General features: G+C 47.7%; 1 protein-coding gene across 1 annotated transcript; it reads right to left on the reverse strand.

Annotated features, from left to right (window-relative positions):
* On the reverse strand, window positions 1-27,778 carry CTDSP1 (CTD small phosphatase 1). Its single transcript, XM_081201841.1, has 7 exons — window positions 27,418-27,778; window positions 12,338-12,486; window positions 9,940-10,041; window positions 8,738-8,794; window positions 7,180-7,272; window positions 6,391-6,576; window positions 1-5,504 (listed from the first exon to the last, which is right to left on the reverse strand). The coding sequence occupies exons 1-7, from the start codon at window positions 27,482-27,484 to the stop codon at window positions 5,376-5,378; spliced, it is 783 nt and encodes a 260-aa protein (XP_081057967.1). The 5' UTR covers window positions 27,485-27,778; the 3' UTR covers window positions 1-5,375.

A 27,778-nucleotide genomic window follows, 5' to 3' on the forward strand; every position in this document is an offset into this window, starting at 1 on the left:
TGAGTTTGTAATTTTTTTTCTTTAAAGATTATTTTACAGTTTGAATCACACAAAAAGGCACTTTTGATCTGGAATTGTGATTTTCTTACACTCTCTCTTCCATTTGTTAAAAAAGATCAGCTTGTAGTCAACAGAAGATACACAGCATGAGTCTGAACAGGTGTGAGTGGAGAGGATCTCCATCTCCTCCAAAGGCAATCGCTCGTGGGGGCGGGGGGAGCTAGGCAGGGATGGGGAAACCTGTTGGACTCCAATTACCATCAGCCTCAGCCAATAGCCAGGAATGATGGGAGTTGTAGTCTAGCAACATCTGAGGGGCCACATTCTACCCCTTGCCAACCTGCATTAATGACCTTCCAGAGGGCAGTAAGGCATAGCTTCAAGAAGAAGCTTGTGGCGTGAGAATCTGAAGGGACAACTTTCTCTGTTACCCCAGAAAACTCAAGAGGGCAAAATGAGCCATAGTTGCAGTGATATGGCTAGCTGAAAACTTGTGGCTCTTTGTAGTTTCCAGGTCGGCACTGAAAAGGTTATCAGCTTTTACTTTTCCCAATAAAGCATGGAGTTTCCCCAATACTGCGTTAAACTTGCACGCTGTCACTGAATCTCTGCCCTGGGCATGAGGAACCTGTGACTCTCTCTTGCTGGACTCCAACTCCCATTGGCCCCAGCCAGTACTGCCGATGGTCAGGAATGATGGGAGTCGGAGTCCAGAAATGCCTGGAGGGCTTCAGGTTCCCCAGTACTCTTCTACTCTCTCTCCTTTGCTGCGAAGAAAATAAATGAGAGGAGAGAGGGGTGCAATTTAATGGAAAAACGGAGAATAGCTTCACTCTTGAGCAAAAGCCATTCCCCTGTAAGGATGGGCTTGCTAGCTACTACCTCCGCAAGTATCATTTTTGGTGTAAATAGCTAGCATCCAGTGAGAAGGGGGTAGAGGTGGATGGACAGAAACAGAGAATGTGTCTGTAGCGAAACAGGGAAAGGGAGATGTGAACAGGTTTGGATCTTCCATAATCTGATGCAGGTGGAAAAACAAATTAAAGGTGGAATAAGTGTCTTATCCTAACTACTGGCAAACTAAGCTTAATGAATGCTGAGCTTATTGATGTGTTAAAAATGAGGAAGGGGAAATCGGCAGGCGTTTGGAGAAGGGGGAGCATACTCTCTGACAGAGGTGTCCACTCATGGGCAAAGATCACTCGCACCTTTTACACCAAGAATAATGGCAACCAACCACACAAAAACAATCACCATCTCCCAGGAACGTTGTTAAAAATACAGCTATAAAAATCCTCAGATGGTTTCCCTCCCTCCCCATCCCACTTCATTGTTTTTTATTTTCCATTTTTCCTAAAATATATACACATTATACATATTTATATAATCTAAAAATGTGCCCAGTTAAAATTCTTCTTTCCACATTCTGTAAAAAATTAAAATATGTTTTTTCTGCGGGGGTGCACAGGGCAACTCCCCACACAGAGGGCTTGTCTGGATGAAACTCAGACTAGGAGGATTTTGTCTGTTGGGCATTGCAGATCATGAGTGACTCACGGCCTTGAGCAAAAGAGCACCTCAACACTGCCAGACTAGAACAATTGCTGATGTTCTGTGCAGAAGGATGAAGAGTTTCTGCCATACCACACTGCAAGAGACTGGAGAGGCCAGTGGAATTTGATGCAATTCGGATGGTACAAACTTGGCCAAATGTAGCTACTCCAATGGGAGAGCACTGGGTAGAGCAGACTGGTGTTTGTGGCAACTTCAACTTAGAGGCAAAAACAAAGAGACTTGCAGAGCAACTCCATGGAAGTTTAATCAGAGGCAAGGCCCACTGCATTAAATGGAACATGTCTCTCAAGAAAGGGTGCACTCGGTTACAGCCGCAATTCCCCACAGCCCCAAGAGTGGTTTGCATCTTAGACTGTTGCTGTAAAAACAACAAAGTGTTAGCACCTAAGGTACCACCAAACTCTTTGTTGTTAATTTCACTTGAGTTTGGTACAGATTAGATTAAAAGATATTATGCCTAGGAATCTTCTCTATTTTGTTTTGTGCCACTTTGGCATGATTTTACCCTTGCATTTAAATAAAAAAGTCATTTGAAAGTTAACTATTTAAATACATATTTAAATGTGCATTTTCTCTCAAAATACCTATTTATACATTTAAAATGCTGAGAGAACTGTGCTGCACATTCAAAGAAGGACTGTGGGGAGCCTGTTTTGATCCATCCGTGAGCCTAGGAGGTGCAAATCAGGGCTTTTCATGTAAAAACCTGCAACCTTCCTCAGGCATCCCAAGGAACGACGATGGATAATGGGTATCCTGCATCCTACTGGCATAAATGCTACAAATATGCAAGCAACAAAAAGGAAAGAAAAAGGAGGGATTTTTTGTTTGTTTGTTTAAGAACATTTTCTTTCTAGGGAACGCTTGGGATTTCAATGGAGAGCGGAGGTGTATGTGTGTGTTGTGGTAGTCTTATTTTTACTGTTCCACTGGAAAAAAAAGTTTATACACAAGAAACTTTTTCTGAAAAGATATTTCCCTCCTGCCTGCTCTCATTGCTTGGTTTTAAATTTGGCAATACTAAACATTACACATTCCAGAGGGATAAATCCAGCAGCAGCTCAAGTGTGGGGAAGCTTTGGCCTTCCAGCTGCTGCAAGCATGGCCAGTGGCCAGGGATGCTGGGGGTTGTAGTTCAGCAACATCTAGAGGGGCAAAGTCTCCCCACACCTGCAGTAGCTGCTAGAAGCAGGAACGGCCCTCCAATTGCTGCTGGACTGCAACTCCCATCTACCTTGACCATTGGCCAGGGCTGGTGGGAATTGAAGTCCAACAGCATTTGGAAGGGCAGAGGTTCCCAGCTGCTGTGTTAATGAATGCCACCCCATGCTCAAAGGTTTCTAAGCATCCAGTATCCCCCATAATGTCCAATCTGGCAGTGATGAGGTACTTCAACTATGTTACAACAGCAATTTAGTAAGATTTAAATAGAAGGTCATAGTTTGCTGCAAAGGGCTGCTTGCTTGCACCCTGGCAGTGAGGTTCAGCATGGCGCTTTGCTCTGACTCAACGGGCTACTCCAGGAGCCGCTACTGAGAGCCAAATCCTGCCCCATTCCTGAAACATTCCATCCTGAATGGGCTGAGGCTCTGAAGAGCCCTGGCATCATGTCCTTTCTTAACAAAACAGCCAAGAACAATAGTAAAAAAAAAAAAAAGGCACAAGGTTTTCTTGTATCCAAAAAACATTTTAAGGCAAATTCAGAGTGGCACTGGAAAGAAACCAAGGCAAATCCATTATCTTGCAGAACAGATTGGCAGAGGACCAAGGCAATTCTACTCTGACTTAAAGATTCTCTTTCCTTTTAAAAAACAGGCTTTCAAAGCTGCTGGGCAAAGTGGGGGGGAAATATGGTTCAAAGGGAAGGAACGGCCAGCTTGATTTTGGCCAAAACCACCTTTGGGAACTTGAAGTGGCTGGACTGTCGGCAAAGCATTGGAAACAGAGGCGCCAGCCGCCAGCACAACCCAGCATTGTGCGTCCATCCACTCTTGTCTCTTTAGGATACCAACAGGTCCATCACTTCCAAAAGGCACAATTTCCCCCACATGCCTCAAAAGTCCAGGAGGAGAATTCCAACCACAGCCCAAAGGCAAGAGTTGCACCTCAATGCCTTGTAAGGTTTGAAGGCACTACAGCATAAAGGGAAAACAAATAAACCCACAGCGGCAGAGAAAGAGATTGACCCCTCTCCCTGTATGGCCTATGCATATGTGATTTATGGTTACAGGAAGGGCTGAGTTGAAGGAGCTGAAGAATAGGCCTTGGAAAAGCCAGAGGCTGAAGGAAGAAAAGCTCAGGGCTGGCGTAGAATATAGAAAAGCATCAAGGAGGACAACTGGAGTGAGTCATACATGGGTACTGCAGGTCAGTGTCACCAACCCACACTCTTAAGCCTCAGAGTCTTTGAAGAATTTATTCTGGGTCAAACCGGATTGTTCAAGGTGGCGGCCTTCCTCCCTAGCACAGATCAACCAGCAGCGCTTACTTTCCTCTCAGCCATCTTCACAAACCCATCTCTCATCTCAGACCCCCTTCTCTACTAGCGATTGATATTGTGAACCATCTTTCTCTTGCTCCAAGAAATCACAGCTTCAGGCATTCTCTCCAGATAGAATGAAGGATGGGGTTAAGGCAGGCGATCTGGGGCTGGTATAACCACTGGATTGGTCACTCCCTCCCCTCTCAAGGCACCTGTCACAGGGCCCTGTTGACAAAACTGACAGAGCTAGTTTTATCTTGCGTCTCAGCGGAGAAAAGCTTCTCTCCTCCCCAAACACACCAATTTCTTCCCTCTCGCTCCTCAAGTATCTCTTTTCCTCTGTTGGGTTGCTGCCAGTTCCAAAAAGTTAAGTAAAACTTGGGATTTTCCTCTCCAAATCAGGATTTTCTCCACCAAGGGGAGGGAAAAACAACTCCATTCCAGTATGCACCCCAAAGGAGAAAACCTATTCAACAATGGCAAATAAGCTGCATCCAGTTTAGGACCCCTCAAACGTTCAGCCGAAACCCACCAGCTTTGCCTGTCTTTCTGAAGCAGAAATGCCCTCTCTCTTTGACAAGATGCAACAGAGTCCCTCTAAATGTTCAATCCACTTTGTATTTCCCCACATCTTTCCAGCCCCCGCTTTATCCTGAGTCCTGCCTGTTCTCTTTTGTCTCCCCATCCCAACTTCTCTCAGATACTTCCCACCTGGGGTCTCTCCCTGCCTCCAGTCAAGTCAGTGGCCGCCACCACCACAAACAGAGCTGGGACACTTATAAGCCCCGAAACCTAGGCCTCAACACCTAATAAAGAAACAGGAGGAGAAGATGCAAACAGTGGCGAGATGCAGTGGGTACCTGGGACCGGTTCTTGTGTAGCACCCCTGACCTGGTGGCAGGGGAATGGGGTAGGGTTCTGGTTCCCCCCCCTTGATTAGAGGAGAAAGGACCACAGGTTTGGTCCCACTTGGTATGAGAGGGGCAGGGAAAACTGGGCTGAGGTCCTAGTCTCCTCAGCCCATTATTCAAGGGGGCAAACCGTTAAAAACACAGCGTCGAAAGGGGCTTCCTCTCTCTGGAGATGAAGGTCACACTCGGACACTGAGGGAGAGGGGTCCTGTCCTGCTGCACCACGGAAACAAGCGCTCTCTGATGACGCCCCCTGCAGGGTTTCTTGTGCTCTGCACTGTGCGTTGAGGCTGCCAGGGGCTAGGCTGAGGGAAGGAGCAGGCTGTCCTGCTCAATGAAAGGGAAGCAGCTGAGACGGGCAAACGCCCCTCCTCTCCTCTCCCCTGCCCAAAGCTCCCCTGCGGTCACTAGCTGCTAGTCCGGTGCTGCTTTAGCACTGTATAGACGTCGTCCACTTTGCTGAGTCTCTCAAAGAACGGCAGCAGGTCCAGGAGCTCCGTGTCAGCCATGTTGTCAAACCAAGAAGCCACAGGCACCTGCCACGGTGGGAGAAGGGAAGCGGTTAGGAGGCAAGTACGTAATGCATACAACAATGATAATGAGTTGTAGGTAGGCGTGCTTTGAGCCCAGAACAGTGCTCCGGCTGCCACAGTGTGCAAACAGTGGGAACAGTGGGGCCAAGACCAGGAGGCAGAGCCCCATTCTCCCCATCATGGTGCATTGTGGGAATGGAAGAATGCCAGCCTAGTGCAAGAGCCGCCCAGACACACAGAGTCTCCCTCAGCCTTTTGTTGAGGGAGCTCTGCATAAACTGTGTTTGCCCAAGTGTAAGGGGAATTTTGTAGTGCTGCTTTTGCCAACCTGGCCCCCTCCAGCTCTTTCTGGAGCAATTTTAAAACATCCCTGTTTACCCCAGGCATTTGATGTCTGAAATATGCTGCTTCCGGCAACCGCTGGCTGAGAGTGTGTGGTTGTTCTTAGCTATTTTTAAAATGCTTTTCAGTGAGGTTCTTACAGGTGTGTTTGCTACCCTGGGCTCCTGTGGGAGGAAGGGTGGGATATAAATTGAATGAATACGGTGATCCTAGTAATCCAACTCCCATTGGCCGCAGCCAATGAGAGTTGTAGTCCAAAAGAGCTGGACGGAAGCAGCTTGGTGAAGAGGAAAAGGGAGAGTGCTGCAGCGAAGTGCGAGAGGTCATCCCAAAGAATGGGCATGTGACCATTGCACTGAGGTCCTCCCTTGCTCTGTTCTCCACCTGTATATTTTAAGCTTTGCTCTAGCATGCAGCTCTGTGCAGCAGGGTGGAGAAAGTGAGCCGGTACAGCTTTTTTGTTTTTGTTTTCTGCCTACACAACCCCCTCCTTCCGCTCCGCATTCCCAGCAAAAGCCAGGAAGCTGATGGCTACCTGGCCACTTACAGCATTATCTGGGTGGAAGACATAAGAAGCAGGCGAATTGTCCACTATGATGATCCGCGTCAGGTCGCGGCCCAGGCGGCTGAGGTCCTTGACGTAGTTTCCACGGTGGAAGACGCACGACTCGCGGAAGAGGCGGGCACGGAAGGCTCCCCACTTATCCAGCAGGTCAGCCACGGGGTCTGCATACTGGGGTTGGGAGGAGAAGGAGAGTCAGTTTGACCACACTCAGGTGTGTGTGCCTATTGCAAGGGATGGGACAGGATGGAACTGCTCCACTTGCATCCACGGAAGCCCACATCACCTTCCTCTGATGATTAGATTTCTGTTTCTTCCATCCCAGCAGGTAAGTGTGCGTATCCCCGGGGTTCTCGGCCAGTTTCCCTTGCCCAGGTAGAAGAACGGGGGCTAGGTTAGAGGAAAAGAACCGCTGCAAACCCTTTCCTCGGAGTGCTCATGTTTTACGTTCAAGCTCATCCAAATGCTTTATTGCAATGCACTCACTTTAAAAAGTTGTCCTCTCCTGACGACTTAATCCAGCTCTAATCCTGGATGGGAGGTTAACCCTCTCTACTCCAGTTTACAGTAGGGATGAAGGGCTCTGTATTTCTGTTCGACAATCCACTGCAGAAGAAAAATCAGTGCTTGCCTGCCCAATGCAGCTTGCTTTTTCTTCCCAGTGCCTCAAGTTTCCCCAATGAGCCCACTATCTGGGTGTGGTAGGAGCAGGGGAGGAGTCTGAAGTCAACAATCACCCTTTCCAGTGTGGAGGTGGGAGGAGGAGAATCTCACCTTTGCCAGACTAGCGGTGAAGAGCACACACTCGAAGAGCTCACCCATCCGTCGTAGAAACTCATCCACATGCGGTCGCTTCAGGACATACACCTGGGGAGGGGAAGGGAGAGTATGGAGGTGGGGACGCAGGGCACAGATCCGCTCACTAGCTAGCTGAAGCATGGGGAGTCCCCACCCAGTCTTCCTGGCTAGTGAATACCATGGGTACCATGTTGTTCTTCTCTTCAGCAGGTTTAGATTAAGCATCAACCCCAAGAGTGGAAGAAGAGACTGGCTAGTGGAACAAGTTGCCCAAGGAGCACACAGAGCTTTAGGAAGGTGCCTCTCATACCAGATCAGGTTATTTGTCCATTGAGCCCAGTGCTCCATACTCTGACTGGCAGTGGCTTGGGGAGTGGGGTGTTTGTCACATTATCCTTTCAGACTGGAAATGATGGGGAGTGAACCCATCATGCACTCTTCCACTCTTGGGGTTGATGCTCAACCTAAACCTGCTGAAGAGAAGATCAACATGGTACCCGTGGTATTTGCTAGCCAGGAAGACTGGGTGGGGACTCCCCATGCTTCAGGTGCTCTGTCCCCTAAGCTATGACTCAACCGCAGCATGTGGCTGTTCAGGTACAGATGCCTGAGTCCAAAACACATATGTCTGGCTGCAAGTGCGACAAAAAACAGCCAGTCTCCAAAGCTTCAGTGGGAAGAATTTGGAAAAGGAGGATACAACACAGATTTAATATTAGTTCTTAGTATTTGAGGACAGGTTGGCAACTGATGTGAACTATCAAGATGGCTTGTGGACATCAGAAAGGAGTACAGCTTGGAGAAACTTCTGTGAAGGATAGTTTATCCAGGCCTACATGAAAGATTGGCTCTAGAGGTCCTTGTTAGCCTTTGGAATCCAACTCTAGGATCTCACACATCCCAAGACAAGATACTCTATGACTTTTCATCTAGTATCCTGATTCCACCCAGTATCCTGGGGCTGGCTCCCATGCATGGGCAACTTGGTACATCAGAACAAGTTCCTTTACTTCCTACATTTCAACATGCAGCACTCCATGGTTAGATGTCCCCTCTGAGATACAAAGTGTGTGATATAAAATGGTATGGCTGGTCTAGATCACCCTGGAACCATTCAAAGCACCTGAAAAGTGTCTTCAGTGGTTAAGTTCCTCTTCAAAGGCTGATGGTACGGAGCTGTAGTATCCATCCTGGCTGGTGCTGCTGGCTGCCTCCAAGGCCAAGTAATCGAGAACAGGCTGACTGCAGTATTCACAGCCTATCCTGGATTACTTGAACCTGGCCACCGCCTTTCTAAGTAGGGATGGAAAACATGAACGAAAGGGGTGCAAAAGCTCAGCCCCATCCTCCACCACAACTGACCCCCAAGCGGTTTCCTTCCTTTTCCTGAGCGCTGCATACCAGTGACTACCTCATAGTCACCTATGACGATTTAACATCAGCTATGAAATGCAGCAACCCCCTTTTGAGAATAGCACTGCCAATACCAGAACCCCTCTTTTTACCCATTAGGCTCTCCCGGCAGCATCCATACCTGGTGCATGACCCCGTCAATCTCCACTGGGATGATGAAATCTGCATTGTTCACCGGCTGGGAAGGGACAGAGAGTTGGGAAGTTAAACCTCCTCTGCTGGCTTCCTCTGCTCTTCACATCTTCCCCACTACCAGGGTTGATTCTCATAACCGTACTCTCTCATCATATAAGATTAGGTTTCTGCAACAAGGCCATCTCTAGACTTTGGTGCTTCCTGCAAGTGAGCCATTTTGCTCCCTCACACTGTACTTCCTCTCCATCTGCCACCGTCTCTCAGGGCAACTGGCACTAGTACACATCTTTGGCAGCAGGAACTGAAGATGGCTCCTCTCTTACAGAGTGGTAAATGGAGCCTTCTCCTGGCCAGCAGAGCTAATGGTCAGCGGTGGTGGGAGTCTGGCAGCATCTGGAGGGACAGGTTCCTCACCGCTGCCTTACCCACTGCTCCAGAAGAGCTGGTGGCAGCTGGTTAACCAGCAGCTGAAAGGCAGCACAAGGTCCGTACGGTGTAGCGAGGGCTGTTTCTGGGCAAAGCACAACCAGGGCTCTTGGGTTTGCCAGGAAAGGAATCCAGAGGCCTTTACTTCCAGGATTTATATGCTACCCAATAACAAAAGGTGGCTTACAACAAAGAGAAACTATTACATTTTTAAAAATGTTGTCATGGTAGGAGAATAGGTAATGGCAAAAAAAAAAATCCCTCCAGATTTTGCAAACCTGAACGGCAGATTCCATTACCTGGGAAATATCAAATTGTGCAGCCTGGTTATATCATGAAACTAAAGACAGCTAGGTAGAAATGCACTTAAAATGCGGTGCAACTCAGGATGAGCAAACTGAGAAATGGAGCTACACATTCTGTAGGTGCTTCACCTAGCTTTGGTCCAGAAGGATGAGAATATTGGATTAGGGAAGAGAAAGGTGGAAGTGACACCTCTGGATTTTATTCCCAAACTTGGGAAGTGGAGGAAGGGGGGCGCGTGCGCTAGTCATTAAAGGGACGGAGGCAGGAGTTAAAAGTGTCTTGGATTCTGCACTAAGGAGAGGATAATCATGTGAACCTCCTTGATTTCCAAATAGTGGGGATGTGGATTATAAATTCTCTTAAAATTTATAAATAAAGCTGTCTGGATGGAGAGTCAACAAAGGCTAGAGCAGGCAGTGGGGTGTTTGTGTGCAAAACAGTTGAGAAAGGACTAACCTTAAAGGAGCTATGTACCAATGTCTCATCCAGGTCAATGACCACACAGATTTTGCTGGAATCTTGAGGCTTGGTTTCTGGCAGGAGGTATTTGACAGTAGCCTGCAGAAGCACATACACACACAGGAGAAAATATTGTGAGGAGGAGTGTAGGGCACAGAGTCATGCTGTAAGGGAAGCTGGCATCTAGCAGGGCAGTGGAGATGGTGGGCTCAGAACCTGTGCTGACTCCCAAGTCTTCAAATCAGTATTTAGGGATGCTGGGCTGGTATAAAGACCTTGGGCACAGTTCTCCTGGAAAGCAATGATGAAGTCCAAGGTAGCACCAAGATAAAGGGACTGGGGACTGGAGCATCTTTTTTAAAAAAATCTCCAATCCATTCCCCATCTTGTGAACCTGCAGTTACAAATTCTACTTTGGGGAGGAGGAGGAACTGCGTTGGGGTGACATTGGGGTGGGAGTAGGATCTGCTCTGAAACAAAGCACAGACATTTGCAATTACACAACTGGGCACCAGAGGGCACTAGTGACAAGGATCAAGATGCTCTAGTATAGAATCCACTGGACTTTTGACTACCTGTTTGAAAGGAGTTGGTAGCTCAGCAGCGCTGGGCTAACAAAGCCCCCAGTGCTCTTCCTAACATGGCTGGCAACCTAACCCAAGCATCCTGCCATGTGTTTAGGCCCCCGGCTTCATGAAAAGAGGAAATCTAACCCAGCAACAAACCTGGAAAGGACAAACAAGAAGAGGGCTTAAATAGTACTTAACCAAGGGGGTGGGCTCTCTTTCCTTAGAGGTTTTTAAGCAGAGGTTGGATGGCCATATGTTAGGGATTCTTTAGCGGTGATTCCTGCATTGCAGGGGGTTGGACTAGATGACCCTTGGGATCCCTTCCAAATACCATGATTCTATAAATGCAAAAGCTCCATGTTGTACCAATAGTTAAGAATCCTTAAAACATCAGAGCACTACAAAGATTAAAAACAGACAAAAGCTAGTCATGGATTTGCCTAAGAGAGCCACCAAAGGTTGCTTGTTTCACATGCAGAAAATTTTGTTTATTCCTTTGGGGGTGGCTCATCGGTTATTTGTCTGTTTTCATACTCCATATTTATAAAATGTCTGCACAGTGTTTGTGTAACTGGAGAGCTCTGCATTTCTTAATCATTAGCCCTACACACACACACACACACACACACACACACACACACACACACTTTTCTTGCTTCTCCTTTTTTTTAATTCAAGGCAGCTGCATCTGGGGCTCTCATCCATTTCCTTCTCCCCCCATCCTGTCACCTGCCCCCCTCTCCCTTACCTGTCATGTAGCACATTGGAGGTCCTGCTGAGCTCAGCAAGGGAGTGCAGAGGGCATGTGACAGGGCCAGCAGGGGGGTGGAAATGGGCAAGAGGAGCTCAGCCGGCCTCAGCTCCTACAGCAAAGGAAAATGTAAAGGTCTATTGCCCCGATGCCTGGGGTACCAAGGAGGAAACCTTGCCTCTGTAGAATGCAAGTGCCCTCGCTGAAGGACGAGAGGCCAGTTAATGTGTGGAAAAGGGTAACTAATGCATATTAAATGATCTGTAATGTGCACTCCAAGTCTCTTGCGAGGTGCGCAGGGGCTTCATCTTGCCACATGACCAAGCCCATTAAGATTTCTAAGCACTCTCCTAGCTGCAGCCTGGCCTGAATGGTTTTGACACTGAAAATATTTGCATCCATTCAAAAGGCTTGGGAATTTTGCCCAAAATGAAATTTTAAAAAGCATCATGACTATGAATGGATGAGGAGAAGCAGAGCCTGGGAGTTGGAGGGGAAAGGGAGGCAATGTTCCTTTTTGTAAAATATTGGAACTCCTGTAATCAACCAAGTTTGTTGCCCTAAGGGAGGGGTGAGCAGAAGGCAGATCAGGATTGAATGGTAGATCTTTGGGTCATCTGCAGAGGATCGACAAGGGTTCTTACTCCCCAAATGTTTATCAGCGAGAACAGCAAAATGGCAACATCTAAATTAGGCTGCTAAAACGAAGGAAGCTAACCAGAAACGAACTTTTGTGCAAAAGGGCTATGAGGTCCGTTCACTTCTGGTGCTGAAAACTAATTCCTAGGCTCAAAGGCCCCCTGCTTTTTAATTCCAAAGCTGTCTTTTGACCCAGCTTTGGTTGGTAGATCTTGGGGTTGCGGTTAAATAAACACACACACACACACACACACACACACACACAGAGAGAGAGAGAGAGAGAGAGAGAGAGAGAGAGACACCCCCCCAAAGTAGATCCAGCAAAAGTCTAAAATGTCAGTTCACCCAAGAAACCAGCCCTGGCCTGCCCCACTAGATACTTAACCCTTCCCTTGGTCATTTCAAGCAAGTGATCTGCCAGCCAGCTGGGGCCTACCTTGGGCACCGATCCATTTTCCTCCACCAGGAGTGGGGCGTTGTTGTTGACAGGGATAGGCTCCGAGTTGTCATGGCAAAGGCAGCAGAAGAGGGACTGGAAGATGCTGCGGTTCCTGGGCTTCTTGGAAGGTGATGGGTTCTGAGCACCTGCACGAGAAGGAGGGGAGGGGGGTGAAGGGGGGAAACAGAGATAAGTATAAATAAGAAGGGAGTGCTGTCCTGTCAAACTCTTGTCTTTATTCTCCCCGCTCCCAGGCCTGGCTGCTTCAGAGGTATTTTTCCACAGCCCTGCCCATAAGACTCAATCTTGCAGGTGAGACATGATACAGATTGGGTCACTGTTGAATATACTCTGCACTTTGTCCATCTTATCCCTTTGGCTCTTTGCAGAAGTGCCCTAAACACAGTTGGAAAACTCCTGCAAGTGTCTTAAAATCTCAACAAGGGGCGCTAACAACAAGAGCTTCCTGGCCCAAGGGATATTTGCTTTCCCTCCCCTTTGTGGGTCGTAGTTTTAAGGTGCACACCAAATAAACAGTTACAGATGGGTAGCCGTGTTGGTCTGCCATAGTCCAAATAAAAAAAATTCCTTCCTGTAGCACCTTAAAGACCAACTAAGTTAGTTCTTGGTATAAGCTTTCGTGTGCATGCACACTTCTTCAGATACACCAAATAAACACTTTGCATGTGCACAGGGCAGGTGTGTTTTCAACCGTGTATATGAGAAGGACACATCTGCCATGGAACCAGTACTGGCTGTGGCTTCCTGCACAAGGCCAAGAACGTACACTTGCCATTCTGAGAGAGAAAAGAATAAACCATGGGAAGTAGAATCAGCCACAGGTCCTTGGAAGACATCCAAATCAACCCATCACCAAAAGCAGGCCACAGTTCTGTCAGCTAGAGAGGTCCATGCATCTGGCCGATTAGAGAGGAAGATGGAAGGCGGGAGGTGCCAAATATAGCCAGGCCAACTGCTCTGACACAGATGGGGAGCTTGCAGCCCTCCAGATGTGACTCCAAAACTCCCATCAGCCCTGAACCAGAATGGTCAATGGATGAAAGCAGCTGAGGAAAAGGTGAATTTCATGCTAGGGAGCACTAGGAAAGGAAAACAAAAGTGCCAATATCATAATGCCATGGTAGAAATCCAACCGCACTTGGAATACTGCATACAGTTCAGGTTGTGTCACCTCCAAACGGAGTGCAGAGAATTTGAAAAGGTTCAATAAAGGGCAGCTGAAATGATCGAGGGCATGGAGCACGAGGAAAGGTTGAAGCATTTGGAGACTTTTGGGTTAGAGAAAAGGTGACAACAGAGAACTACAAAATTATGTACGGTGTGGAGAAAGCAGACCAAGAAGAGTTTTGTGCACTCTCTCGTCATCCGACACCTCATAGACATCCAGTGAAGATGAACTATGGAAGATTCAGGACACATAAAATAAAGCACTGCTTCACAGAGAGAACAGTTAAACTATGGAACTCACTCCTCAGGAAACAGCGATAGCCGCTAACTTCGATGGATTTGAAAGAGGATTAGGCAGATTTGTGGAGAAGGCTCTTGATGGCGACTACCCACGATGGCTATGCTCTGCCTCCACAACCAGAGGCAAGCATGCTGCATGCTGGAAGCCACAAGAGGGGAGAGGCTCTTGCGCCCGGTTTCTGCTTGAGGGCTTCTTCCCCCAGGCATCTGGCTGGCCACTGTGAGAACAGGTTGCTGGACCAGGGGGACTGCCAGGTGGGATGTTGATACCATCTAGGTAAGGGAGGAGGGTTTGCAGGTGGGATGGGCAGTGAAGGAACAAACCAACTAAAAAGGCTCAAATCCTACCTGGTAAAAGACCCGCCAGGATTCAAATATTTGCTATTATTTCCAAGGTTTTGGCATTTTCAATGGAACGGATGTGCTGCAGGGGCCCCTTCCTTTTGCCTATCAGAACAACAACAACAAAACACACAAACCACTCCATCTTCTCTTCCTACTTCTCACACAAACATCCTCTTCTGGGTCTAGGCAGATGGGAAATATGGTCTCGCTTTTCCTGCCACCTGCCAATCTCTCTCCTGTCACACACATGCTCCAGGCACCTGGAGTACTTGAGGAGTTTTTAATCACATGCCATTGCCAAGGTTCTGGATTAAATTCACTTTCACATCTAATCCCTTTGCTTGTGAGCAGCTCCCGCTCCATAATCCGGGCCCCAGATAATGAGATTCTCCGCTTGGAACGGCCTGGATCTTAAGACACCAAAGCTGTGGGCTGGGAGCGAGCGACCAAGGAAGCCAGCCAGGCAAGGAGGTGCAAGGGGGCGGGGAGTTGGCAGGCCCTCCTGCAACCCCCATCTCTGCAGGCGCTGCCTTTTCAGCTCCCTGCTGTTCCAGGTCCCCAATTCTGCCAGTCCCAACCAACAGAGCTCTTGCTATTCCGGAAACATCCAAGATGCAATGGAAGAGCCATAGCTCCCTGGCAGGGCACCTGCCTTGAGCGTAGAAGGTCCTGGGCTCAATTATTGTCACCTTCGGTTTTATAAAGAAAAGAGGCAGCAGCAGGTGATGGGAAAGGGTCCCCTTGGCTTGAGATCCTGGAGGACTGTGGGCTGCTAGTCCCAATAGCTATGTTCTATCTTTAGTGTCAAGAGGCAGTATTGCCCTCCAAATTCCAGTTGCTGGGAATCACAAGCGAGGAGAGATGTCCTGCTTGTGGGCTTTCCATAGGCATCTGGTTGGGCACTGTGGGAACAGGATGCTAGATTAGATGGGCTGTTGGCCTGATTCAGGAGGGCTCTTCTTATGGTCATCAGTGGGGAAGAAATCTGAGCTGGATGGACAAGGGCAGAACTGGCATCTGAACCAGCTATTTAGCCAGCTATATGGAAGCCGCAATGAAGGCTCATGCAACCCTGCGTCAAGGTGGGTTCCTCTGCCTTTACTTTGAACGACTGCCTCAACACCATGTGAAAAACAAAAACAGGTATTCTCCAAAAATTAGTCAGTAGCCATGAGGGAGAGGTTGAAGAGGGTGCAAGCAGGCGAAGTGTAGGCAAAGAGGGGGACAGCCTTTCAAATCCTGCAAGATCAGAGAACCAAGAACCTGCACAAGACACGGCTTCAGATATCTAGAGTTGCCTTCGGCCCTACGTTGCTGCATGTAAGATGATGTGCGGAGCTCTTTTAGCGAGTAAGGTCATAAATTGATGTGCACAAACAAAAAATGGAGGGAAGGACTAGCCAGAGGTAACACACGTCTTGCAGTTTTATCTCTTGCTGGTTGCGCTCACATACATTATCTTTCATGTGTGAAGGAGGAAAAGGGTATTGCTTCTCTGCATCTCAGAGCTCTCACTGAGGGGACGCAGCTGGGGTGCAGAGATGTACCACTTCAGGCTGTAGGTGGAGGCTTACATGACTAAACGTTCCTCTCTTTGTGTGTGTGTGTGTGTGTGTGTGTGTGTGTGTGTGTGTGTGGAAATATATGTCCAGAAAGACAACTAAATGTCAAGGTGAAGAGTTCCAGCCTACACTTCTTTCAGACAAGCTAGCTTTCCAGGCACAATGATTGATTGACTGATTTGCTTTCAAGTTACAGTGGTACCTCAGGTTACATACGCTTCAGGTTACATACGCTTCAGCTTACAGACTCCGCTAACCCAGAAATAGTGCTTCAAGTTAAGAACTTTGCTTCCAGATGAGAACAGAAATCGTGCTCCGGCGGCACAGCAGCAGCAGGAGGCCCCATTAGCTAAAGTGGTGCTTCAGGTTAAGAACAGTTTCAGGTTAAGTATGGACCTCCGGAACGAATTAAGTACTTAACCTGAGGTACCACTGTATATTAGCTCCCATGTGCACGCTAATGGAGCACAGTTCAGTTGCAGGTTTACCACCACAGTGAGGGCCAAAACGGATGTAAAAGCAGCAGGGCACAAACTCCAGAGGGTTGAGCTCTTTTGGCCTCTCCAATAATTTTTTTTTGGGGGGGGCTAGAATCCCCCCCCCAATGTTCCCAAATGTCAGGAGACAGAGGAGGCCGAGTGCGGTGCCAAGCGTAGCTTCAAGGTCTGGCTGCCAAGTGTGAGAGAGGAGGAGCTGCCGGCTACTGCATTCAGCTCCGCCCTCTGGTTGCCCGTTGCGTGCATGGTGTCGTGCGCGTGATCTGGGCCCCTCAATCTTTGGCACAGGTTGGCACCCCTGAAAAGCAGCAAACCTGTGTGCAGAGTAGCGGCCTGCCACCTAAATCCCATAAAGCAGTGGGGGCACATATGCATGAGGTTTGGCTTTAGGTTCAGTTGCAGCAAGTGTCCTTAACTGGGGGGGGGGGTACAGAAATACAGAAAGAACAGCAGTAGGGGGAGAACAGCATCAGGCTACCCTAGTGACTTATGCATTAATGCCCACTTGTAGTTTGCAGGTTATGCAAATGGTGTTTCAGGACAAGCAGTGAGATGTCAGAAGGCAGAATGGCAATATTGGACATGTTGATCCAGAGGTGACACATTGTTCCTATGCCAGCGTATTTGCAATCTCGAGAACTGTTTGTCTTGTATACTTAATCACCATCCCTGCATTTGGCATATTTTATTAGGTACACCATGTTCTTTGGTTGGCAGATATACATTGTAAATATGCAGCAAGGGGGAGGGCTATCCCTCTTCCTGTTTGGTCCTCATTTTCGCAACAACACGGTTGTTGTTCTTTTTACTGTCAAGGGCAACCGGAAGGAAACAGCACAACCTTTTTAGCCCCTGCTGTTGGGGAATTTTTGTTAAAAGCACATTTCTGTACTTAAACCAGAAGGCCGAGTAAAGCAGTTTCAGCTAATCACCTATACAGCCTTTTAAAAAAGAAAGGAAAAAGAGAGACCTGGGACGCGTAACATGAATACAAAACACCACCTGAATATTTGCTGGGGCTTCAAAGCCTGAATACTGAGCAGCTGCTGAAGCATAAATGCAAGGCAATGTGTCAGTCACTGGCCAGACACTTGTGAAACAGTCACACACACCCCGAAAAGCACAGCTCCACCGCCTCCCCACGGCCTGCCATCCTGGTTGAGAAACAACATCCCAACTCAGAATCTGCTGTAACATCTGATCCTTACCAAAAAAATAAAAATAAAAAATCACCAGGGAGAAATCACTTCTGATTTCCCAATGCAAACCAGAATACTGCTATTGTAAGAGGATGGTGTGGATGCTATACATTGAGTTTCCCTAGGCAGGATAACAAAATGATGCATAGGAAGCTGCTTCATACAGAGTGAGATCACTGGTCCATCTAGAGTAGCATTGTCTACACTGATTGACACTGGGACCTTCTGAATGCAAGCCTGGTGCTCCACTCCTGAGCTACAGCCCCTTTCCTCTCTTCGTTTTGTTTTTGTTGTTCCACATCTGGCTCATGGCCACTCTTTTCAGCAGATGTCACAAATTTGTTTCTAGGGGGGAAGAATTCAAAAGAAAAGGTGGCACCGCCACAGAGAACTATGTCAAATTATGTCCCCATAGGGAAATATGCAAATCTAAAGCAATATCCCATTAAGAGCAGAACGCAAAGCAGGTGACCATAATGATTCCTTTTACACTTCAGACATAAAAGCAGGCAAGCCCAGTTTCTGACCCAACAAGCTGTGTTTTATCATTGAATTTATTTATTTTTTATAATTGTACGTTCAATTGTTGTAACGTACCACCTTATGCTGAAGGGCGGGGTAAGAAATCTTATAAATAAATCAATAAGCAAATGGTCCAGCTTACTAGGCCTCTGACCACTCCACTGCAGCAACCATTCCATCAAGGAACCCTGAGATTTCATGCTCCACAGTCAGAATTCTTAGCAGGGTAGAGAAGCAGTGTGTGTGTGTGTGTGTGTGTGTGTGAGAGAGAGAGAGAGAGAGAGAGAGAGAGAGAGAGAGAGAGAAAGAAAGAAAGAAAGAAAGAAAGAAAGAAAGAAAGAAAGAAAGTGCCAGTGTTATTTAATGGATGTATAGAGAGTCTCTCTCCTTTGCTACTTATTAAATTGGGAAAATAAAAGAGTCTCACTCTCTCAATATTCTGGGTGACAGTCAAGTCCTTGGGCGTGCTGGTGAACAAAATCTTGAGTTTGTCATTTGTGACATTTGGGAAACCAAAAGGCTGAATTACTGAGGGATGAGATTAAAGAGTGCTGAAAGACTCACAGGAATGTGGAGTTTGTTGTTGCCTCACAAGATTCCTGCTGCTCTACTTATGTCTAATAATAGTGGTACTAAATATTTTAATAGCATACTTCAAGTTTTCAAAGGGTTTCAAACAAACCCTCTAAGTAATTCTCACAACAGCCCTGTAAGGCAGGCCAATATTATCATTCCCACCTTCAGTATGAGTCAGATGGAATAGCAGTTTGCCTTTAGCCACCTCAAATGTTAAAAAATTATTGTCTGAAATCCTGGACACCCACTGCCTGTCAGTGTAGACAATGCTGAGCTATGAATGTGAGAATGAGTCTCGTATTCAGTTCTCATCTCACAGTGCTGGGCGCACAAACAAAAAACTGTGCAGGGTATCCTGCTGACCACTGTGTGCCAATGAGCAGAGCCACTCCCAACAGTCCACCATGTACCCAGGTGGTCTGCAAATTTTCCCTAAGCAACAAAGACTCCATTTATATACGATGCAATTCGTGTGAGTGGAGTGGCATGTCGTAAGCTGTACATAAGCCGAGACCCAGTGTGGTGTTCCGGTTAGAATACTGGACTAGGACCTGGGAGACCAGGGTTCTAATTGACCTTGGGCCAATCCCTAGCTCTCAGACTATCTGACGTCACAGGCTTGTTGTGAGGGTGAAATGGGGAGTAGGAAAACCATGTGTGTCACCTCGAGCTTGGAGAAAAAGTGGAATATCTTCTTTTTTAAAAAAAGAAATGAAGGATGAAAATAATTTCTAAAAGCAACTCCTTGTGTGGCAGACCTCTAAGTTTTTAACCCATGCAATCTGTGTGGAGGCTTACAAAAGGTTTATCGCATGGAGCACTGTCCATTTGGTTGCTTTGCAGATACCCACATGGACCATTGCACCTATTAACTGTTCATTACTATTAATAGAATTGGTAGTAATCTTGGGTGTTATCCAGTTCAATTCCTTGGCCTTAGGCAATCGCCCCTACACTTATACTGTGCCTGAAAGGCACTGATCCAGATTCTTAATAAAAATCCCCATAGAAGGAGATGCAAATATCATTTCCCCTGGAATGCAATAATCAGAGAGTGGCTGGATGTAAACAAGTCTGGAAGATCATTTAATCCTTTGCCAGCCCAGTTCCTTCCAGATGTTTTGGACTACAATTCCCATCACCCCCGGCCAGCCCTGGAATGAGGTTGGCAAAGGCAGCTTAAGATAGAGAGAAGCAACTGTCTTTTGACAGCTTTTCTGCCTCACATAAGCATGCATGACCCTTGAAAAGGTCCCTTCAAGGACACACGTCCTTCCCCCAGTCCATCACTTGACCTGGTTGGCCTGAGAAAGGAGGAGGAGACCAAATTACCATGATCAAGGGGATAGGAGTTACCCTACGCGAGTCCAAGTCCAGGACAAAGCCCTGGCCATCCCAATCAGAGATACAAAGCATCTGAAGATTTGGAAGGCATGACAGTGGTGGCAGGTAGGGGTAGTATATTGTGGGGAAAGGGAAATATTTGCCATACTAATGAACTGAATTATGAAATACAAAATGTACTACTTTGAGAATGTGAGAAGCACTTACTACTATTTAGTAAACAGCACATAAAATTGTGCTTCTGCTATTTGGTATATTTTGAAGGAGAGACAGAGAGACACAGCCACACACACACACACACACACACACAGAGAGAGAGAGAGAGAGAGAGAGAGAGAGAGAGAGAGAGAACACATTCCTTCACTTTAATGGAAACAGAAACCTTCAATGCTCTGGTAAACAAAAGTGAAAGTTATACTTTGGGCTTAGAAATACAGCAGCCTTGCCCAACCAAGTACAATACTTTTCTGACACTGTGTAGGACTTCAGCCTTGGCCAACACAACCAATGGTGAGTGACTGTGTGAGCTGTAGTCTGGTAATATCCATAGGTTCATAGGTAATGATAATGATAATAATATTATTGTACCCCAGCCACTTTGGACAACGTCCAACAGGATATCAAAGAAGGCACCAAAATATCAAACATTAAAAGCTTCCTGAAACAGAGCTGCCTTCAGATGTCTGCAAAAAGTCATGTAATTGTTTATCTCTGACATCTGATGGGAGGGTTTGCCACAGGGTACACAGAACTACCAAGAAGGCCCTCTGCCTGATTCCCTGTAACTTCACCAGAAGGGCCTCGGAGCTGGACCTCAGGTTCTTCAACTTGGACCTAAACAGACCTAGAAAAATGCTGAACTCTCTGTCTTAGCCAGCCCTCCTCAACCTGATGCCCTCTAGATCAGGGGTCAGCAACCTTTTTCAGCAGGGGGCCGGTCCACTGTCCCTCAGACCACGTGGTGGGCCGGTTATATTTTGAAAAATAATAATGAACTAATTCCTATGCCCCACAAATAACCCAGAGATGCATTTTAAATAAAAGGACACATTCTACTCATGTAAAAACATGCTGATTCCCGGACCGTCCGTGGGCCGGATTGAGAAGGCGATTGGGCCGCATCCGGCCCATAGGTCTTAGGTTGCCTATACCTGCTCTAGATGTTTTGACATACCACCCCCATCAGCCTTGGGCTCAACATGGACATGCTGATGGGGACTGATGGGGCCATAGTCCCAAACATCTGCCATGTACCGAGCTGGGAAATGCCCATACATAGTATGCTAACCGCTGCATTATCACGTATCTCCCAACAACATTTCTATTTTTTCCATATTGGACTTTGGGGCTGGAAAAATGGCACACTCTCAATGAAATCTGCCACTGTGCAGATAATCATCTTCTGCAGGTTGGGCTGAGACAGGGAGGTTAATTCAATCAGTTAAGGGTTCCAACATCAACTTGCCTAGGACATTAGTACTTAGCGGGAGGGTTGCTGTTGTTATTGTTGTTGTTATTTGTTGAATTTATGTACCACCCTATACTCGCGGGTCTCAGGGCTGCTCACAGGTTATTATTATCCTTACACACTTTGCGTGGAATGAAGCTGCAGACTGAGGTGGTGGGACTCTGGGGTGCTTGCTTCAGAATGTAGATGAGGAGCTTGTAGCTTAATGCCCTTTCGCATTTAAAACGGCATGTGATAAACTAGCATATCGTGGTGGAAGGTTGAGAGCAGCTTCCTCCACCCCATCTGATAATTTATTAAAATAATATTTAACATAGCGCTTTCAACGTACATCGCATTCTCTGCTCAGTTGTAACCCTTTCAGCACCCCTGCAAGGTTAATTCAGTATTATGCTATTCACTGTTGCAGGTAGGGAGAGACCCTGAGGGGCTGAGAGGCCTTTCCCAAAGGCCCTCTAGTGACTTTGTGGCAGAGGCCAGACTCAAACTGGGGACTTCCTGACTTGCAGCTCAGCCTGCAGTGCAACAGCACAGAATTCTGCCACAACTCATAAGTCAGCATAATAGGCAGAGCTACTCGGAGAGCTAGATTTGTGTGGTGTAGGAAGAGAGGCTACAGAAGCTCATCCAGAGGCTTGAAAGTTGGCTGAGACACAGAAAGAGAATGACTTATGGAGCCTACAGAAAAGCAGGTAAAAGAGCTGTACTGAATGATTAATCACCTTTTAGAGAAGGTGGGAGACAGAACTGGGCATTAAACAACTTTCTGGTCAAGCAAGAGGAAACAGAACAGGAATTGAGTGGGAGTTACAAACATGGGCACTTCCCCATTAAAATTCATAAAGTACTTTTTAAAACACACATACACACACACACAGAGAGAGAACGAGAGACAGACAAACACTAGTGGAGGAAGAGGGGTGCGGGGGGAGCGCACCGCCCCCGGCAGCGCAATCCTAGTGGGGTGCCATCGCTGCTGTCCCCCCTGCCCATGCTGGGCGCCACACCCCCAGGATGCCCCCCAGCCCCGCCCCCGCCTGCTCTCCACCCCCTGTGCCAGAGCATGAAGCTCCGCTACTGGACACCCCCCGCTTTGGAACAGGCTCCTTAAGGGGCAACCTACAAAAAGAGTCTCTTTGGTCAACTACTGTTCCACTCACAAAACGCAGCCAGCTCCGCTTGGATGGACAGTGTGGCCTCTTGGGCGTCTCCTCTGATCTCATTACTACAGACTTCGTGTGGCACTTTTGGAAACCAGAATCGCATTGGCAGGTCCAGATTCAAGAACAAGGGGACTGTATGTGGCCAATAAGAGAAGTCTGCTATATTCTGTGTTCATGTGACATTTAGATTTACAGCCAATCCTCTAAAATAGGGCAAAGCTTTTAAATAAAGAACGTTTGGGCTATCTGGAGGTGAATTAACACACATACCATCTGCCACCAGCAGTGTCTGCACTGGAAGCAGAACCATCCTTTGAGCCCTTTACTGAAGATCCTGTGTCTAGACATGACTCTGTAGGACACTGCTTCATACAGGACCAGTACTGCACACTTTAACTGGGAACAGCTCTCCAGGGCCTCTGGAACCACCTGCTCTCCGCTACTCTTTTAACTGGAGAAGCTGGTAAAATGTGGGCTGGATGAGGTAACTGTTAGGTGGATTTGTAGCTGGTTGACTGCCCGAACCCAAATACTGCTCACGAATGGTTCCTCGTCATCCTGGAAAAAGTGACAAGTGGGGTGCCGCAGGGTTTTGTCCTGAGCCGGTTGTTGTTCAACGTCTTTATAAATGACTTGGATGAAGGAATTGAGGGGATGCTCATCAAATTTGCAGATGACACCAAACTGGGGTTAGCTAATGTTGCAAAAGACAGAATCATGATTCAGTATGATCTTAACAGATTGGAGAACTAGGCCAAAACTAATAAAAATGAATTTCAGTAAGAACAAATGTAAGCTTCTACACTTGGGCAGGAAAAACCAGCTGCACAAATATAAGATGGGGGACACTTTGCTTGCCAGTAGTACATGTGAAAAGGTGGTCTTAGTAGACCACAAGCTTAACAGGAGTCAACGTTGTGATGCAGCAGCAAAGAAAGCTAATGCAATTCCAGGCTGCATCAACAGATGTATAGCATCCAGATCAAGGGAAGTAATAGTACCACTCCATTCTGCCTTGATCAAACCACACCTGGAATACTGTGTCCAATTCTGGGCACCACATTTAGGAAGGATATATTGACAAGCTGGAACATGTGCAGAGGAGGGTGACCACGATGATCAAGGGTCTGGAAAGCAAGCCTTATGAGGAACAGTTGAGGGAACTGGGTATGTTTAGCCTGGATAAGAAGAAACTGAGAGGATATATGACAGCCATCTTCAAATATCTAAAAGTCTTTCACTTGGAAGATGGAGCAAACTTGTTTTCTCCTGCTCTGGAGGATAGAACCCAAACCAATGGCTTCAAGTTTCAAGAAAGGAGATTCAAACTAAACATCAGGAAGAACTTTCTGACAGTAAGAAATGTTTGACAGTGCAATGGACTCCCTCAGAAAGTGGTGGACTCTCCTTCACTGGAGGCTTTTAAGCAGAGGCTGAGTGGCCGTTTGTCAAGGATGCTTTAGCTGAGATTCAGAACTGGACTAGATGACCCTCGGTGTCCCAACCTTACAATTCTATGGTTCTCTGATTCTATGCCAGGAATTGAATCTAGGAAGTTGCTCTATACTGAGTTAGACCATTGGCCCATCTAACTCAGCATTGTCTACACTGACTGGCAGTGGCTCTCCCAGCCTTGTGGGGATTCCCAGCCCTACGTGGAGATGCTGGGGATTCAACCTGCAACCTTTTGTATGCAAAGCAGATGCTCTATCACTGAGCTACAGCCTCTTCCCTCTCTTTGTTTTGTTCCACATCAGGTTCATGGGCAATCTTTTAGGGAAGAAGAACAGCTCAAGGGCAGAAGGCATGTTTTGCATCAGAGAGAGTTCAGATTCAACCCTTGACCTCTCCAAAAAAAGGCTGGAGAAAATCTCTTTCTGAAATTCTGGGACTGTTGCTAGACAGTGTAGACCTAGGGTAGCCAAAATGATGCCCTCCATATGTTTTTGGACTACAACTCCCATCAGCCCTGACCAATGGTCATGCAGGCTGGTGTGATGAATGTTTAAGGACCCACCAATATTCAGAGGGGACCACGTTGACCATCCCTGTAAACACACCATTGAGCCAAATGGACCAGTGGTTTAACTCAGTATACGACAGCTACAGTGCTAGGACTCAGTACCTCGCAGATTGTAGTGTGGCCCAAGCTAAACACAACTGGCCAGCCACATATAGTGGCAAGATAAAGCCCTCATTTTGGTTGCCTGCTCAGAACAGTTAACACGAGAAGAGCCTAGGTGCATCAGGCCAAAAGCCCATCTCATCTTCTCCCAGTGGCCAGCCAGAAACCTATAGGAAGCCTGCAAACAAGACCTGAGCACCACAGCAGTCTCCCAACCTGCAATTACCATAAACTATCCCACAAATACATGTCTTCCAGGGTGCATTTTTCTGTTCCATCCCTGTTGTGCATAAACCGCCAGCTTTAGGCTTTACCTTCTTGCTTCAGACAGAGAGTTTGCAAAATATCACCAATGAAAAGGAAGGCTGATAGCACCCCAGAACCCTGTCACACAGGCCTGCTCATGCCCAACCTCTCACCCATCAAACCATACACACAACACCAGCCATTTATCATCCCCTACCAAGTACATGCCAATCAGAAGGTCGGCGGTTCAAATCCCCGTGACAGGGTGAGCTCCCATTGCTTGGTCCCTGCTCCTGCCAACCTAGCAGTTTGAAAGCACATCAAAGTGCAAGTAGATAAATAGGTACCGCTCCGGTGGGAAGGTAAATGGCGTTTCCATGTGCTGCTCTGGTTCGCCAGAAGCGGCTTTGTCATGCTGGCCACATGTGTATGCCGGCTCCCTCGGCCAATAAAGCAAGATGAGCACCACAACCCCAGAGTTGGCCACGACTGAACCTAATGGTCAAGGGTCCCTTAACCTTTACCAAGTACATAATCACACACCCCCACTCATTTTGGGAGCTGCAGGCAAACAGCATAAACAAGACGTTTACTGAGCCCCTAGTGGGGCTTTAATATGTGATTGTTTGGGTCAAAAGTTGGCTGAGGGAGTTACAAGTTGCTGCAGACCCTTTTCTGCACCACCACTACCCGCTGTCAGATATCTTAGTAGCCCAAGAGAAATTCCTGTGCCTCCCCCATTCAGAACAAGTGTTGTCTTGCACCAAGGTCAGCTGACTGGCCCACCTCTCTCAGCACTCTCTACTAAATGGCATTGGCTCTACCCAATTCACCCCACCTGCCTTCAGCCAGAAGGCGTTTTTGTTGTTGTGTTTTTAAAGATGGCCGAAAGCAGATGGGTCCAAGTGGGCACATGAGCATGGGGGAGCAGCATCCCCTTTCTCACCCGCCACCAACACATCTGACCCAAGAAATGCCCCAATTTCTTAGTGAAAAGGCCTCAGGATTTCATAACCTTGCCAGCCAGCTTCCTTTCCGACAGAGCCAAGATCACCAGGAAGCAGTGGGAGAAAAGCTAAAAGCAGCTAGCAAAACACCACACCACACTCACACCATCTTGGGCTATTCCACTCCCCCCACCTTCCACCAGCAATGTTTACAACTCACCCAGCACCGAGAGAGGGTGCTAGGAATGGCATCTTTCCTCAGCCCTATCAGAGCAACTCCTTCATAATCGCCTATCTAGTGAGCCCACGTGTGCCTCACCTAGAATGGAAAAAGGGAGGTGTAAGCTAACACCCAGGGTCAAGAAAATGCTGCTCTTGCTGGTAAGTCAGGCAAAATCTCTGGATCTCCAGGAAGTTAGAGAGAGCCACCCTGAGTCTCAATCCTGAAATAATGTTGAATTGGGAACAGCTCCCTATCTAACATCTCTGGCGCCATCAAAGAAGACTCCTCCTACAGACGTGTGTTTACTAACACCTGGCACAAATCTGGGTGCAGCGCGCCCCACACCTGCTCAAAGGGGGCTTTCCCCTGCTCAAAATCTCCCATAGCAGCAAACAGCTGAACCAAAAAAAACTCACCGGTGAAAAACGCACTTTCGCTTTAAAATCCTCTAAAAGCAACAACTGCCCCATAACACGCAAAGGGAAAGATGGAGGGAGATGCATCCAGGATATAGGGTGTGGGGGTTTTTTTTGTTTGTAAAAAATCAATAAGAGGATACCTTATACGCCTCCCTAATGAAGCCTGTTGCCGAAGCACAGCTTCCTCTTCGCTCAAGAATGCCACACACAGTGAGGAAATCGGGGTGGGGGGAAGGAAAGCTATAGGATCCAGAATATAAAAGGGAAGGGAAGTGGGACCCCGCCAAAAAAACACAACCAGTTTTTCTCCTCACCCCACAAAGCCCTTAAGGAAATAAAAACTCGAAGGAGCTACTGCGCCAATCCAGCATTTCAGGGCACCCTCCAACCCCACGGGGCGAGGCGGTTATTTCGAGAGCCAATACACACAGACAACACATACACGTGTGCAACGCGCCGCGATCGCTACCTCGGTGCCTCCGTGTCCAGGGCGCAGAGGTGGACTGGACGCAACAAATCGGACAGCTTTCCTGCCTCTTGGGCCGACCACGCACCAGGGCGTTGCACTGTGGATCGATATATCCGCGCAAGAGAATGGGGAGACGGGGGGGGGGGGGCGCAGCCGGAGGCAGCGCGCGTCGCCAGAAAAGCGGCTTGGCCACTCTTCTTTTCCTGCCACCGGAACCTGAGGCCGGCGTGGATTGATTTGCTCGTCCGAGAAGGGCGCGCAGGCTCCCTCAACACCCCGCTACACCCGCTTATAGACGCGCGCAAGGCGATCCTAAGCTCCCTTGTCACCGATCTGTCAAGCTGAAGAGGTGGCGCGTTATGGGAACAAGTGGCCCCCAGCCCCGTTTCTTGGCGATCTGGAGGTGGGCACCGAGAAGATGCCCTCCCGGCCCCGTCTTTGACCTCTGCCCCTCGGGGAGGGCAGTTCGCGCGGGTCTCTTTACCTTTCTCCTGCAGAGGCGTGTTCACCTCTTCCTTGCTAACCTGGGTGATAATGGACCCGCTGTCCATTAGACCAGAAGGGCAGCGCTCTCTCTCTCTTCCTCTCTCTTCCCTCCTTCCAATTGTGTCTCCGCCGCTTTGAGGAATTTTCCAGGAGTTAACAGATTGTTGTTGAGGTGGTGGGGTATTTTTTTTTGGTGGCGGGGAGCTTTTTTAAAAAAGAAAAGGAAATGAAAACGGAAGGGGAAAATAAAAGGGTGGGGGAGGGGCGGGGGGAGATGGGGAAAGGGGAAAAACAAAACAAAAAAGGGGGGAAAGAAAAAGGCAGCGGCGGAGGAAACTTTGTTACAACATGGAGTTCCC

The sequence above is a fragment of the Podarcis bocagei genome, assembly GCF_964188305.1.
Source record: "Podarcis bocagei genome assembly, chromosome: 1".
In the NCBI taxonomy this organism is placed as follows: domain Eukaryota; kingdom Metazoa; phylum Chordata; class Lepidosauria; order Squamata; family Lacertidae; genus Podarcis; species Podarcis bocagei.

Bases quoted from the DNA above. Each gene is read 5' to 3' on its own strand.
- CTDSP1 (XM_081201841.1), bottom strand. From the start codon at position 27,484: ATGGACAGCGGGTCCATTATCACCCAGGTTAGCAAGGAAGAGGTGAAC. The intron at 8,795-9,939 runs GTTAGTCCTTTC...GTCCCTTCCCAG, and splicing joins TGGTACATAGCTCCTTTAAG to CCGGTGAACAATGCAGATTT. The intron at 6,577-7,179 runs GTGAGATTCTCC...TCCCAACCCCAG, and splicing joins TCACCGCTAGTCTGGCAAAG to TATGCAGACCCCGTGGCTGA.